Here is a 15,398-nt window from a genome sequence, read left to right on the forward strand (position 1 = left end):
CCCCTTTCTTACCAGAATGTTCCCTCTAAATGCAAATCTGACCATGTCTCTGCCCTACATAAAATTCTCCAATGTTCCCCCAATGCTTAAGCAGCACTGTCTACTAAAAATATAGTGTGGGCCACATATGTAATCTTTTTATGTGGCTCCTGGAAAATTTTAAAAATAAAAAAAAAAAGTGAAATTAATTTGAACACTTACTGAACCCAGTATATCAAAAATATTATTGTGATCTGTCACCAATATAAAAATCATTAATGATATATTTTACATTCTTTTTGCATGCCAATCTCTGAAATCTGGTGTATATTTTTACACTTATGTATCTCAATTCCAGATGTCAAATTTTCCTTGGAAATGCTTGACTTATATTTAGATTTCAGACAATTTACAATGGAGTCGAAAGAACACATGTACTTACCCACGTTGTTCCAAACATACTTAAAAGTTTCCCAGTCACGGAATTGAATCCGTTTTTAAGTTTAAATGAACTAAAATTAAACATTAAATTGCTTAGTCACTCTAGCCACATTTCAAATGCTCTATACTCTCATGTGGCTAGTAGCTACCATATTGGTCAGCAGGGTTTAGAGGACCAAATACTGGGGAGTATGGCTTCCCAGGCCCTCTATGAACTAGCTTCTCTCCAAGTTCATCAGTATACCCCATCTTCATCCCTTGCTGCACATAATGATTCAGTCACACAGCAGTGCACTTCCTAAGATATTCCACGACATTTCACACCTCAGGGCCTTTCCCATGACACCTCCCCTCCCTCAGTTACTCTGTCTCCCCATCCATGTGTCAGAACCCACCTGCATTTTAGACTCAGCCCAAGAGGCACTTCCTCTATGAAGCTTCCCACCTCTTCCCAGGACTGACTGACCAATCCCTCTTCTAAACTGAATCAAACTCTGTGTAAATCTCTAAGACTCACGTAAGATTGCATTTCACTTGTTCATGGATCTCTCATTACTAGAGAAGAAACTTCTAAAATCTTGTTATTAGTTTTTTATATCCCTTGCACTTGGAATATCATCCAATGCTAACAGACAGAAAATGTTTGTTGGACCCACACTCGTACTCTTTGTTTCTGTGACTCTCCCCTCCGTGGGCCTGTGGGGCAGCACGGTGCTAACACCGAATTGGGTGTTTTGTTCTCATTGTCACATCACGGCAGTGTCTCTGAAGCCCTAGGAGTGAGGTGGGCTTTCTGCCTTCCCATTTCTTCCTTCTCCAAAGGTGATGAGACACACCTTTGCTGGCGCCCCTCACAGAGGATTTAGAAACAAGGCTGTACATTCTGGCGATTGTTGGCATTCTCTGGTTTGCTCAGGCCACGTCTCTTAACCTCTGAAGCTTGGTTTCCTCATCTGTTTAGTGGGGGTGGTAACAACTGCCCTCCTCATGGGGCTGTGCTGACCGAATGCACTAAGGGATGTAATATGCTTAGTAAACTGTGACAAGTTAGGCGAACCTATGGGCTTATCATCATTTCATCTCAGAAGGTCACCAACACAGACTAGAAGAGGGATCACCTCCTTTACATAAGAGTCTACACTGCCTAAAGAGGCATAAGAAGAGGGGACTCAGTGCATGGACAAGGTTCCTGCTGGTAAGGACAGGCTGCTCCCTGTTTTGCTTTCTTCCTCACGTTCCATTCCTAGACGGAGAAAATGCTCCTTTACACTCTCCACTCATTCTAGTGTATTCTCAACCACTACATCCGGCTTTCCCCCCCACAAGTCTTCTCTTACCCTCTTGTGATCTTTCTGCATACAGGCTGCTAGATAAAAGGTTTCTGGAGTCGGGTGGAGCTAAAAAGCAAGAACACCACGGTAAAGCTATTGGGTCTTATGACTGACATCACAGTCCAGGTGTGAGCTGTAAAGATCAAAGTACTTGCCGAGCTAGGCTCCCTTCTGCCCACCTCCGTCTCCCAAGAGGAAGAACCTCCGCAGGTTCAAATGAAAGCAGAGGATGAGTGCACCGAGAAGGGGCCCTTCCCAGAGTCAGCTTCACAGGGGAGTAGGATGAGAGTGTCCCCAAGAAAGTATGAGGATGCAAGAGTAGAGGAACCCTTCCCTGATTCTTGCCTGGGACCCGGGCAGGAACCTCCGTGCAGGTGTTCCTCATATCCTGTGGTCTGAGAGCGGAAGGTAGGGATGATTATGCAAAAGGCTGAGAGCAGAGAGGGTCTGAAACAGCCACTCACAGTTCCCTAGGCTCCAAAGCAGTGTTGGAGAATTCCCGATTTCCCCTGAGCTCCAAGGCAGACAGTGACAGATAGCCAGCAGGTGGATCCTGACAGTGTCTGTGTCACGATGAAGCAGATGGACAGGCAACCACACCGCAGGTAAGCACACCTGAGAATCAGGCGGAGGCGGACATAATGGTGATAGGTGACACCCAGGTATTCAATGCCTCCTCCCACCTCTCCTCCCCACTCAGCGCATGACCCTCGGAACTGAGACACAGCCCTAGGAAGTCCCAGGAAGGAGGAGAAGAAAACATGGAATTTACTGAGCCAGCCTGGAATTGGATCGACTAAAGATTCAGTCAGGAGGGGGAGGATGGAGACATGAGGTCAATTTACAGAAAATCACAAAATAGGGATGCATTTCTGATACCCCTGAATACTCTATAAATGTGTTGTTTATATGTCTGGATCCCTGCTGGATTGTAAATTTCTTGATGGTATGTTCTGTGTCATGCATCCCTGCTTCTCCCAAGCCAGGGTTTGCACATCATAAGCCCACCTGACAGGTTTGTCAACTTGCTCTGAAATGAGCGAGGGTGGAGAGACTATGTTTTCTTGGCACACCTGGGTTGCGTCCTCTCTTCCATCGCTTATCCGCTGTTACAACTCAGGAAGCATGTGTGCATTCTCTCATTCACACATTTGTTCATTCTTTCCCTCGGAAAATATTGATGGAGTTCTTGAACTGTAAGGCTCTACAGATGTGAATGGGGAGGGGAAGCAGAGATTTAAAGTGATGTAGTTGCATGCTTTCCTTTGTTTTGTTTTAAATTTTCAAGAGTCCTTGCCTATCACTTCGTTTTGGCTTCACAGCCACAGCAGAGGTGAAGGGAAGCAGATGGTATTAACTTCACTGTTCAGGTGAAGAAAAAGAGACAAGTTGAGATCTGACCAAAGCGACACAGAAATCTGTGGTAGAGATGCAGGGGTGGGGGAGGAGAACTTCAGTTCTTCTGATTCTTTGCTTTGTGCTCTTAGGTAAAAAGACATCAGAACGTATGCTTGGGTAGGGCGCCTCAGTCGGTTAAGAGTCTGCCTTAAGCTCAGGTCATGTTCCCAGGGTCCTGGGATTGAGTCCCCAGTCGGGCTCCTTGCTCAGCGGGGAGTCTGCTTCTCCCTCTACCCCTCCCCCCTGCTCGTGATCTCGCAATCTCTCTCTCTCCAGTAAATAAATAAAATCTTTAAAAAAAAGACCATATGTTTGGGTTAAAACGCCGTCAGCCAAATGCTGTATGATCCCACTTATATGAGGTACCTAGAATAGTCAAATTCATAGAGACAGAAAGTATAATTGTGGTTACCAAGGGTTAGGAGTATGGGGAATGGGGAGTTATTGTTTAATGAGTATAGGTTTTTGGTCTTGCAATAGAAAGAAAAGTTTTCTGGTTGCATTAGAACATGAATGTACTTACCACTACTAAACTGTACACTTAAAAATGGTTAAGATGGTAAATTTAATGCATGTGTATTTTAGCACAAATTAAAAAAAAAAAAAAAAAACAGCAGGGGCGCCTGAGTGGCTCAGTCCATTAAGCGGCTGCTTTCGGCTCAGGTCATGATCCTGGGGTCTTGGGATCGAGCCCCACATCCGGCTCCCTGCTCAGCGGAGAGCCTGTTTCTCCCTCTCCATCTGCCTGTCACTCTGCCTACTTGTGCTCTCTCTCTGTCTCTCTCTCTGTCTCTGTCAAATAAATAAATAAAATCTTTAAAAAAAAACAAAACAAAACACAGCAATCTGATATTTAGGAAGTAAGAAAATTACAGTCAATATTGGCAGGTCATGCGATAGAGTATGATACAACCATTAGATGTTATATAATTATATATACTATATATACATATAGTATAAGAAATCTTATATTTAAATTTTAAAACCATTCAAAACTCATAAAGACATGCAAGCAAATATAAAAATGAAAATAAGTGAAGCGTTAAGATGTGTAGGAGTGTATATGTATAAACTTTGTGATGTTTTATTTATATTATTCTACAGTAATATTTGTGAAAGAAATAAAATTGGTACTACTCCTCCCCCCCCCCAAAAAAAGCGCAGTCAGCCAATGGAAAGAGTTGCCAGTGGCCAGAGCTAGAACAATTTAAGCAACAAAATAAATAGTATTTATACCCAAAAAATAAAATAAATATCCATGAATCTATACTGATATAAATAAATGACCGAATAAATAAATGAGTAGAATAGCCAGATATCACTGAAGAATTCCAGATAATTTATTTCGATATTCTGCTCTAAAGGAGGTAGAACAGAAGTCTCCACTCCGTGTGAGCTTCCTTCCTAAGTGACTTCCTTCCTAAGAACATAGTATGGAGGAAAAAAAGAAGAGTAAACTCTACAGTGAAGAAACCTGACAAGCTCGGGCAGGTGATCCAGGTCAACATCAATAGTGATAAGTCACGTTGACAGTATGTACTCTTGGTGTGATGTAATGAGAATGGCACTTTACCTCTGTGATTATTCCTCCCCAGAAGTCTTAACCCCAGTCTAACTATGAGAGAAACATCAGATGAATCCTTGTTGAGGAACATTCTACAAAATACCTGACTAGTACTCCTCAAAACTGTCAAGGAAAGTCTGAGAAATTGTTACAGGCAAGAGGAGCCTAAGGAGACAGGATGACTAAATATAGCTTGGATGGGATCCTGGAACAAATAAATGAAATTAGATAAAAGCTAAGGAAATCTGAATTAATATAGGCTTTAGTTAATAATAATTTATCCATTTTGGTTGACTAATTGTGACCAGTATATCATCTTAATGTAAGATGTTAATAGAGAAAACTGGGTGTGGGGATATATGGGAACTCTACCATCATCACAACTTTCCTGTAAATCGAAAATTATTCTGAAGTTAAAAGTTAAGTAAAAGTGAAGTAAAGTTTTTAAAAATAATACTAATTGTACAGTAAAAAAAAAGTGCAATAATTTTTTTGCCAGCATGATAAGGGAAAGGATGGGAGGAAGGTGCTATATAAGATTTTACCCTGCTGTCCCATGAGTCAATAGGGTTTACAGTCAGCTTTGGTGGAAGTAACACAGAAAAGGGCTCTCGTATTCCTGTCACAAATATGTGGCCCTTCCAGTGTCTGGCTGAGTCTGGACAAACACATCTGCCATGTCCTCATCTCCAGATGAGGCTTTCTAAGGTCAATAAGCCTACGTACGCCTCTTTGGTAATTCCGAATCCAGGAATAAGTGAGAGATTGGGAGTCAGAGTACTTTTGTCACCTAATTGTCATGCCCCTGACTTGACCTTTCTCAGTCTGTATTTCTTCATAAAATGATGATCCCTGGAGTAGTACAAGGTTAAATGGTATAAGGTATGTGAAAGCTTTCTATGACCTAGAAAGGACGATGAAGTTTTATTCTGGAATGTCCTTGCCTTTTGGGAGACTAGGACTGCCTGTGTCTTTTCTCCTGTTAAACAGTACTCTGGCTTATTCAATCAATTCAGTTCAACAGACATTTGTCAAGTATCATTAATATTTTAGGCACATTAACAGGTGCCTCACCTGGGTAATGGTGTCCCTGGAGAAGCTTCAGTTTTTCAGCATCTTCATGGGAAGAGCTATATGTGTCTGGATAGATGAGCTGCCTGGGGTGGGGATCGTAACCCACAAGAGGCATGCATCAGTTATAACACTCTTGGTTGTTGGGCATTGAAAAACCAAATCAAAATGGTCTGAAGCTATTGGCTTACCTAACTGGAAGGTTCAGAGTCAGGTGGACTTTAACAGTACAGTGGCTTACCCATAGCATCAAGGAGGTAATTTTTTCCTTTTTCTGCTCTGTTATCTACAGTGATGGCTTTATTCTATAACTAGCTCCCCTCGGGGCATGGGATGGCTGCCAGTGGTAGCAAGTGGGGCTCTTAGCTCCCTTGTTCACAAAAAGGTGAGGTGGGGAGGGCACTTACAAAACCAAAGCCATATCCCATGACCTTGACTACCCTATCTTAATCAGCCACTCCTACCTCCAGTCTCTTGCCAGTACCTAACTATGCATTATTTCCTTCCCATCTTAAAATATTATTTTTAATTTTATTTGTATATTTACTCATTTATAGTCAGCACCCTCCCCCCCATCCCCGCCCAGAATATAAGCTCCATTGGGTCATGGATTTCCTCTTGTTCACCACTCATCCCTAAACTACCTTCTAAAGAGAGCAGATCCCTCCTCGACCTACAGGAGAGAGGCTGAGTCTGTTGCAAGGGGTCTTCCGTCCCTGTCCTCCTTCCTAAGCCCATGCTGATTCCTGCCTGAGTCCTGATTGCTGGGGGGTAGGTGCTACCAATCAGGATTTTACTAGAATAAGAGGATCACAGGTGCCACGTGGAGGAAGGACTTTCTAAAGAAAGGCAGCCCAAGTTGGTCTAGTCTGGGTGGAAACATAGGACAGTTGACCAGAGAAGCCGAGGTAAAGATTGGGAAGACAAGACTGATGGGCAAACTGTCTTCAAAGGAAGGAGGAAAACGAGTGGTGGGTAGCACAGTTGGTAGTAAAGTGGGTGAAGAGCAAAATGACGTAAGATGAAGGTTCAGGACCAAGTCTGAACAGAGGCTGGCTATGGCAGAGCTCTGTCATGCAAGCCTTCTGTCTACGTTCCTGAGCATGCGAACCACGCTGTGCATGGCAGGGCTCCGAGAGCTCCGCGAATAGTACAAAGATCTCCTCACATTTTAAGAGCATTTCATAACTTATAAAACCTATTCCCAGACATTGTCTCAGTTCATGGTCACAGCCATTCTGTGGGGTTAGTTTGATCATTCCTATTTTGCAAGTGAAGAAACCAACCCTCAGCATGACTTTCCAACAACCACGCAGTTCAGGGGAGGGGAAGCCAGATGTGGGTATTCTCCTTCAAGTCCTGAGCTCATCCTACTCCGTGCAGTTGGGGAAGGATGGGTCACAATTTCCTATGATGGAAATGCATCCTTAGGCTCGGGTTTTCCTGCTTTGCATTATGTGTCTTTCTGTTTAGAGTTGAGTTGCTGTGTACTTCTGTGTAAATATGAAATTTCCCATAATAAAAAGTTAAAAAAATGATAACAGGATCAAAGTGCTCGGTCAGGCCCTCGCAGGGAAAATCGAGGGACGGTCAGGCCCCAAGGAAGTCAGGTGCTCAAAGGTCTCAGCTTCAGCGCTCTAAGATTTGACTTAAAAAAAAAAAAAAGATAAAAAGAACATTTGGGAATAAGGAATAAGAAAAATCATGTGTGTGCTCAAGCAGCTAAAAAAAAAAAAACACAAAGGAATGAGTTGTTCCCTCTGGGTTTTATATTCTCTTGCCAGATCCTTTAATTATGCTTCTATTCTTTTTTCCCAAATTTAATTTTCCCCCAGACTTAAATAAAGAGCAGATGATGTTTTGTAGAAGGCTTAGTAAAGTGGCCATTCGGAAGTTATTTTTGCCCGGGTGCATGTTCTGGCTTGATCTCCAATTCACTGTGTGATCTTGGGTTATTATTTAACTCCTAGGAGGTTCACTTTCTCCAATTGTAACAGAGGAATTAGAATATTTGCCACCAAATGGCCTCCCAAGAAAACAGACAAAGAATGCAGGGTGATAGCCATGAAGGCACCTGGACACTTCCAAAGAGGAATGTCTTAAGCTAGAAGATGTTATTGTTAGAGCATTCTTCAGAATCACCTGGGTGTGTGGGTGGCTACAGTCCACGGTCCTCTGCAGCCTGGGAATTAAAGCTGGAAGGACTTTAGTGATCCTGGCTGGATCCCGGCCAGGATGAGACCTCAGGTCTTTGGAAACTGGTGCTCTTTCTGCTTCCTGGTTGATCTGGGTGGTTTGACACAGCTTTCACCCTGTAAGGTGTTATCATTTGCTCTGATGCTTCAGGAAACAGTATTGTAAGAAAGAGGCGGGGTCAGTCTTGGATCGTCTATGCTAATCTCAAAGAGCCCGTAATCTCAAGGAGCATGGGTCATTTTCATTCAGCATTGCAATGAAAAAAAAAAAAAAGTTTTACCATCTTAATTTTGTTTTGCTCAAGCTGAATTTTGTTAAGATGTAAGGGAGAGGGGTGCCTGGGTGGCTCAGTTGGTTAAGCGACTGCCTTCAGCTCAGGTCATGATCCTGGAGTCCCGGAATCGAGTCCCGCATCGGGCTCCCTGCTCGGCGGGGAGTCTGCTTCTTCCTCTGACCCTCCCCCATCTCATGCTCTCTCTCAAATAAATAAAATCTTAAAAAAAAAAAAAAAAAAAAGATGTAAGGGAGAGGTGGCCCAGACAGACACTAGGTGGCGGGAGGGAGGCTATCTGGAGGTGAGCCTGGCTCAAGGCTCCCTCTCTGCTGTCATTTGTGAAGATAGCCCCCGTACACATCCGACAGCCTGATCTCCAGGATCTTGTCTTCTCAGCACTGATGTCAACAAATGCTCCCTTCAATGCCAGTGACCATCAAGTCTTCGTGCAATCATTCATTCATTCACTTATTCAATAAGTATGTTCCAAGTAGCTCCTATGTGTCAAGAAGCTCTTAAGGATCAGCAGTACAGAGATTACCCCCCTTACCTTGAGGGCTGTGCTGGGGAACAGATGAGCACAATACAGTGTGATTACCAATTGTCACAGTGGGATTCCTTGGGAGAATGTGAAGGAAGGGCCCCTTCTAAGCCCAGCGGAGTCAGGAAAGACTTTCAGGAAGAGGTAACACTTGAATTTGGACTTGAAGTTTAAATAGGGATGCTCAATGTGGATGGAGGAAGGTGAGGGCAGGGAGGGCATCCAGGAAGATGGAACAGCATATGCAGAGGCATGGAGGCATGATAAAGCAGTGGCTTATTTGAGGGATGGCAGGCCTTCTGATTGGCTGGAGGGTAGCTGGGAGTAGGAAGAGGTGAGTCCACACAGGTAAGTAGGTACCAGATCCAGCACTAAGCTTATCCTGAAAGAGAAGGGGAATTATGTTGGAGAATCAGACCAGATTCTCATTTTAGAAATAGCACTTGGGTAGAAATGTAGAGACTAGATGAGAGGTGTGTGAGGTCGAAGGAGTGGGGTGGATGTGGTGGGGTGGATGGCAGAAGACTTGCTGGGAGCAATCATAGTGAACAGATGGATAAGGGCTTCCACTCCGGTGGTGCCTGTGGAGGAGGTGCAGAGTTCGGGACAGATCTGGGAGTATGAGATTTGCGAACTGGCGGAACGCAGGGGATACATGTGTGGGAGGGAGAGGTCCAGAAGGACTCTTAGGTTTCTGGCTTAGGTGATTGTGTAGATGATCATACTGTTGGCTTACACAGGAAATACAGAAGGCACATCGGGTTTGGGAGAAGAGATGACTTATTTAGCTTTGAAAATACTGACTTTGAGGTGGGTATGGGACATCCATGTGAAAACAGCCAATGGGCGAATGGGTTTAAGGATTTGGGAGACAGGAGAGTGTGGGGCTAAAGACCCTCACCATGCATGTGGGTGAGGCCATTGAGGGTTAGAGGGCTGAGGAGGACCCTGGGGAACCAATATTTAAGGGCCAGTAGAGGGGGAGGAGCCAGGAAAAAAGACTCAGAGAGGCCAGAAATGGAGGGGAGGTGGGGCCCGAATGCAGCAATGTCTGGGAGGCCAGGGCTGGGGAGATAGAAGAAGAGAGAGTAGACGGTGCCATCAAGTTCCTCAGAGAGGATAAGAATGATACAGGCCCCAAAACAGGGCAAGGGAAGACAGGGTTGGTAGGGCAAGCCCCAAGCAGCAGATGGGCTTGAGCAAGAATCTCAGATGGGAATAGGGCCACCATTCACACAGGGTGAAAGGAGCTGAGTAGGGGAGCAATCCGCCTGCACCCCTTTGCCCTAATTCTAGCCAAGGGCTCTTTCACAATCTTCAGAGCACCTCTGATGAAGAATGATTGAGAATGTTATTCAGCACCAACTGTTGGGTCCTGTGTTAGGTACTTTTTGCAAATAATCTCACCTGAGCCCTTTAAGGCTAAGAGCACAATCCTCCCTTTCAAAATGAGGAAATCAAGGCTCAGCACAGCCAAATCACTTGCTCCTCTCTTCCCTCTCCACTAGTTGTCAGGTCACAACCGCCAAAACACATCAGTGAAGAACCATACTGGGGCTTGGTATCTGTGGAGAGCCAGTCTTTTATGTGGAGAGCTCACTGGCTCGAGCTCCTAAATCTGATGAGTGAAGAAGAGAAACTTGAGCCAGATGTAGGGTGCCTCCTGCCAGTGATGTTCCACATGAACGAGTTAAACCAATGGGCTGGAGAGAGAAGACACTGCACAAAGGAACTTTCTCTTAAAGGTTACTCAGTAAAGGCCAGCCAGGGAGAGGTCAGGGGAAGAGGAAGGTTGGGCAGCTACCTTCAGCTCCCTCCCAGGTACGGAGTAGCAAATCTCCCTTCCAAAACAGTTGGACAATTTAAGGCTGCTTGGGAATACACTGGCCCACTTTTTAAGATTGGTGCTTTTTTTTTTTTTTTTTGAGTGTGAGAAAGAGAGAGTTCCGCATGTATACAAGCAGGGGGAGGGGAAGAGGGAGAGGGAGAGAGAGAATCTTAAGCAGGCTCCACACTCAGCATGGAGCCTGGTGCAGGGCTCCATCTCACCACCCTGAGATCATGACCTGAGCTGAAATCAAGAGTCGGACGCTTAACTGAGTCACCCAGGCGCCCCAAGATTGGTGCTCATTTTTAAATTCACATTTATATAGTGTTTCACTAACCTCTGAGGTTAGTCTTATTACATCATCTGCATTTTCTTTTTAATCATCTGCATTTTACAGATAAATAAACAGACTCAAGTCAAGCTGCCCATGTCCTTTCTAAAACTTTCCTCATTATTCAAAATCCAGACGCTGGGATCTTTCTAACACCTAGCAATGGATGATTCCAAAAGAAATTCCACCACTAATAACAACCCCACACGTGTGCCTGTGGACCATACAGTGGCTTTCAAGGCCCCATGTACCCACTTCTCAGTACCCCTGGTAAAGAAAAAGTTATCCATGACACTTGTTAAAGATGGGAAGGCAGACTTTATTCAGGGGGTGGCTACTGCAATGGGGTTTTGGAGTAGGGGGCGATTCAATTCCACTCTGAGTATAACCAGGACAAGTGGGGATTCATAGCCAAGGAGTGGGTAGGAAATTATTGTTTCCTCAATAATTTCAATAAGGCTGGGGAGAGTCTTACTGAAGGCAAAAGCCAAGGTTATAAGACATCAATGGTGGGGAATGAAGAACTTCATTTGCTACTGAGAGTGGGGGATTTTTTCCCTAAACTGACCCAGCAGGATACTTGCTAAACTTGAACTTAACAGGTCAAGGACAGAGCCCGAAGTCAGGGACTAGTCAGAAGATTCAAGGAGGCTGACTCAAGTTTGGTGGAAGGACAGAGAGTCTTGTTACCCCCTTGGCCTCATAGCCAAGACTATTCTCTACTCACTCAAAATACTCAAGTCAGGGGCCTCGCATGCCTCTGCAGGAATGCCTTTGCCAGCAGATGTCTTTGTGGCCTGGGGCCTTACCCTCTCGGGTCTTCACACAACCTCCCCCTGCTCAATGCGGCCTTCCCCAAGTGCACAAGTACACATCCACACGCCCGCCCCATTCTCCCTGCCAATTATTCTCCGTACCACTTATTAAAGCATACTATATGTTTTACTTAAACATTTTACTTATAGTCTGTTCCCCCCCGCCCAAGAATGTCAGTCCCATGAGGCAGGGACTTGTGTCTGTTTTGTCCACTGTTGTATCCCCAACAAGTGGACCAGCATCTGGCACATAGAACGGGCTCATTCTTTGTTGAATAAATTGGATGCCCAGGTCTCCACAAATACCCTCAGATCTTGATTACATATGTCAACAGGAAAGGATCATAATCCCCAATGAGGGATGATCTGTCCAACCAATTCATAATGTACCTCACCATGCGTTATTTCAATGTTAATACAGTAACACAGGGATTAGCTCAGATGAACCATGAAATATTTGCCTTCCATAAGAATTCTATGGTGTTGTGTGGTGTCCTAGAAATATTGGGACAAGGAATATTGGGACACCTAGGCTGCAGGGTTTGCTGCAGAAAAATTCACATGCATACAAGATCATCTTACACACACACACACACACACACACACACACACGGGACCCTCAGTCCACAGTGAATAGATATTACCACCCCCCCTCCCACACATCCCATGCAGCATTTCCCTAGGGCACCTCATGCTGCTCCTGAGCCTACTCTGCCTCCCCCCACCACGTGCCCCCGCTACCTGCTCCTTCCTATGCCTGGAATGTTGTCTTTCCCCTACCCTGTGTCGACCCACTGCCCCCTCACTTCTACCCTCTCTGTGAGTCCTCACTCACCCTTCAAGTCTCAGCTGAAATACTGCCTCTGTAGGGAGGACTCTGACCCCGGTGGGGAGAGTTAATTACTTCCTCCTCCAATAATAGCATCCAATACAAACACGGTGATTATGTTGCATTATAATTGCTAATTTGTTTCCAGTCTGTCCTCCCCAGGAGACTGGGGAGCCTGGGAGGGCAGAGACTTACTCAGTACCATATTCCCGACCACTGACACATGTATTGACACACGGCAGGATTGTGGTGAATGACAGGGGGTGGAGGAGGCAGGATAGACGTCCCAGATACTGTAAACAAAGGAAAACATCTTGGCCCAAACAGAAGTTTCTCCTTCATCATTTCCTGCCCCGGAGGCTAGGTAACACCTGCTTCAAAGGAATCTGATGGGTTTGAACAAATGCGCTGCTGAATAGAGCGTTGTCCTTCAGGTGGAGTTTAGCACAGGGGACCTTTTATTTTTATTTTTTTTATTCTTATGTTAATCCCCATACATTACATCATTAGTTTTAGATGTAGTGTTCCCACAGGGGACCTTTTAAATGATGAGTTTCTTCAGTGTTCTCCAAGGCAAGAGCTGCATCAGGCAGGGAACTCGAACTCAGGGCAGCAGACTTGTGCACAAAGTTAGGGACGTCTGGTGAAAGGCTAGTTATTTAGGTCCACACATACTTACTCCTTGTCTGCACATACTTTGCACTGGAGTTCCCCAGGCACAGGAATCTGGATAGTGCCAGAAACCAGATCAGCAAAAACATATCCAGCCTTGAATCCAGATGAAGGGAGGAAGGGCAGAGAATCATAGCAACAGGCAGGGGTTTTTGTTTTGTTTTTTGTTTTGGTTTGGTTGGTTTGGTTTTTCATTACAGCATCATCCCCAATGTCTAGACCAGTCCATGGCACATACCTGATACCCAAAAAATATCTGTTAAATGAATGTATGACTAGGGGACCCTACAATATCACTGGGTAAGACATGAGATGGAGAAGACATGACAGCACTGTAGTTAGAAATAATTCTCTCATAAGCCACTAAGGGTTGGTCTAGTGGGTGAGTCTCCCAAGAGGCACACTCACATAACAGCAGATGGTGACCAAACTGCTGTCCAAAGAGTGCGGGTCCAATTAACTAAAGGCCTTTGGTCTAAGTGGAATATGCATGTTCCCATCTGGGCACCAAAGGACAACTGCCCAGCTTCTTCCTTTTCCACCATTTTCCATGCAGTATTCAGCCTCTGTCTCAGGAAATTCTGTGAATATTTAAAGAACATTTGCTACAAAGGGCACAAAATCATTAGAAAGCCTGTGGTGACCACATCTAGTATAGCCTTGGCCAGAGGTTGATCGGGGCCATTTTTAACGGTTAAAAGATGCACAAGATTTTTTTTTTTTGAGTGCTACTACACTGTTCCTTCAGGTTGTTTTTGCATGAAAAATCTCTGCAGGTGGGCTATAACCATAATTTTAAAAGCTTGGCCATATGGGAAGGAAGCTAACATTTATCTGATGCCAATCATATGCCAGAATGCAATAAACTAGACACTTTTGGTTTATTATTCAATCCTCATGACTGCACTATGAGGGAAGTGCTATACCCCTTTTGCAGATAGGAATTGAGGCTCAGAGGTAACCCGTAACTTGCCTAAGCTCACCCAATCTGTCATAGGCTGGCTGATGATTCCACACCAACTCAACACACAGCTCACAGATGGGCTTCAGAAAACACTTCTGATTTTAACAGAAGCAAATCCTCTTGATCAATACATTTTCCTGACTTTTTCAGTAACGGACACATTTGATTGGGCGTACCAAGTTTGGCCTGGCACAGAATGACAAGAAGACCTGTGACTGCTCCGAGGAGATGAGGTAAGCCTCCAAAGCATATTTTCCCAAGGCCCCAGTAAGCCTGGTCAGTCTATTTCGGCTTAAGCCTTCTGACTGCAGTGAAAGTCTGAGTGATAATGAGCTGTGTAGGAGAAGGAGAGTGTTCTTTTGTGTTGAACAGGCCCCTGATGAGAATAGCTGAACTCCCCTTGCGAAGTGGTTGGAGTACACAGTGGCACTGTTTCTGGGAAAAATAACATCACCAATCCATCGCAGGGATGTAGGTGGGAATGGCACAGAACGTAAGAACATGTTGGCACTATCAGTTTAAAATAGCAAAAGCAGCAGAAAAACACGAACACAGTCATTCTAACCTTGTTAAACTAAAAACATTCCTTGGGCCCTCTTGGGAAACTTTATTTTGCTTCACGAGGAGGGAGGGGAACCAGCTTCTTCGTGGTCAGTTTCATCTGGAGATACTCCTATTCTACTCTTCCTCTAACTGCCATAGGAGAAGAGTAGACACAACCCAAAGACACCCACTCAAAATGCGGAGGTTTGGAGTACAAGTTTTATTTTTAAGAGGTCTTCCTTTGGGTAGACCCATCAATAAACCTTTAATCAGGAACTGCACTCCTGAGAATGAAAACAGACTCCAGGCCCCCTGGGTTCGATCCAGTTCTGCCACTTACCTTGGACAAGGAAACTCATTCATCTGTGTTTTCTCATCTGTAAAATGGGGATAATAAAATTATCTACCCATAAGGATTTTTGTAAAGGTCTAATGAGATAATCCGTACAAACCAGCACAGTCCCCAATACATGGGAAGCCCTCAATTGTTTATTATCATTACCTTACGGACCCAATCATAAATATGGACAAAGCTATGCACTAGTATCACAACCTAAAAATCCAAAACTAAGTGAACAATTAAACAAAATAGGCTGCATATCTCCAGTCCAGAAAAAAAGG

At 44.5% G+C, this 15,398-nt stretch overlaps 1 protein-coding gene across 6 annotated transcripts in view; it reads right to left on the reverse strand.

Moving 5' to 3' along the window:
• Positions 1-15,398, reverse strand: part of MMD (monocyte to macrophage differentiation associated) — a 74,873-nt gene that overhangs the window by 29,216 nt on the left and 30,259 nt on the right. The window contains exon 7 of one of the 6 annotated variants that reach the window (XR_014140531.1): positions 15,118-15,154. The exons of 4 other annotated variants lie outside the window; for them this stretch is intronic. Coding sequence is in view for 1 of the 2 variants with exons in the window: in XM_081805247.1 (XP_081661373.1) it covers positions 15,137-15,154 (18 nt within the window). In the remaining variant the exon portion in view is untranslated. Of the gene's footprint in view, positions 1-14,002; positions 15,155-15,398 lie in introns of those variants that run through there. One more of the 6 variants, XM_081805247.1, reaches the window with a different exon arrangement.

The sequence above is a fragment of the Leptonychotes weddellii genome, chromosome 15, assembly GCF_054177405.1.
Source record: "Leptonychotes weddellii isolate Sample4059 chromosome 15, ASM5417740v2, whole genome shotgun sequence".
Classification (NCBI taxonomy): domain Eukaryota; kingdom Metazoa; phylum Chordata; class Mammalia; order Carnivora; family Phocidae; genus Leptonychotes; species Leptonychotes weddellii.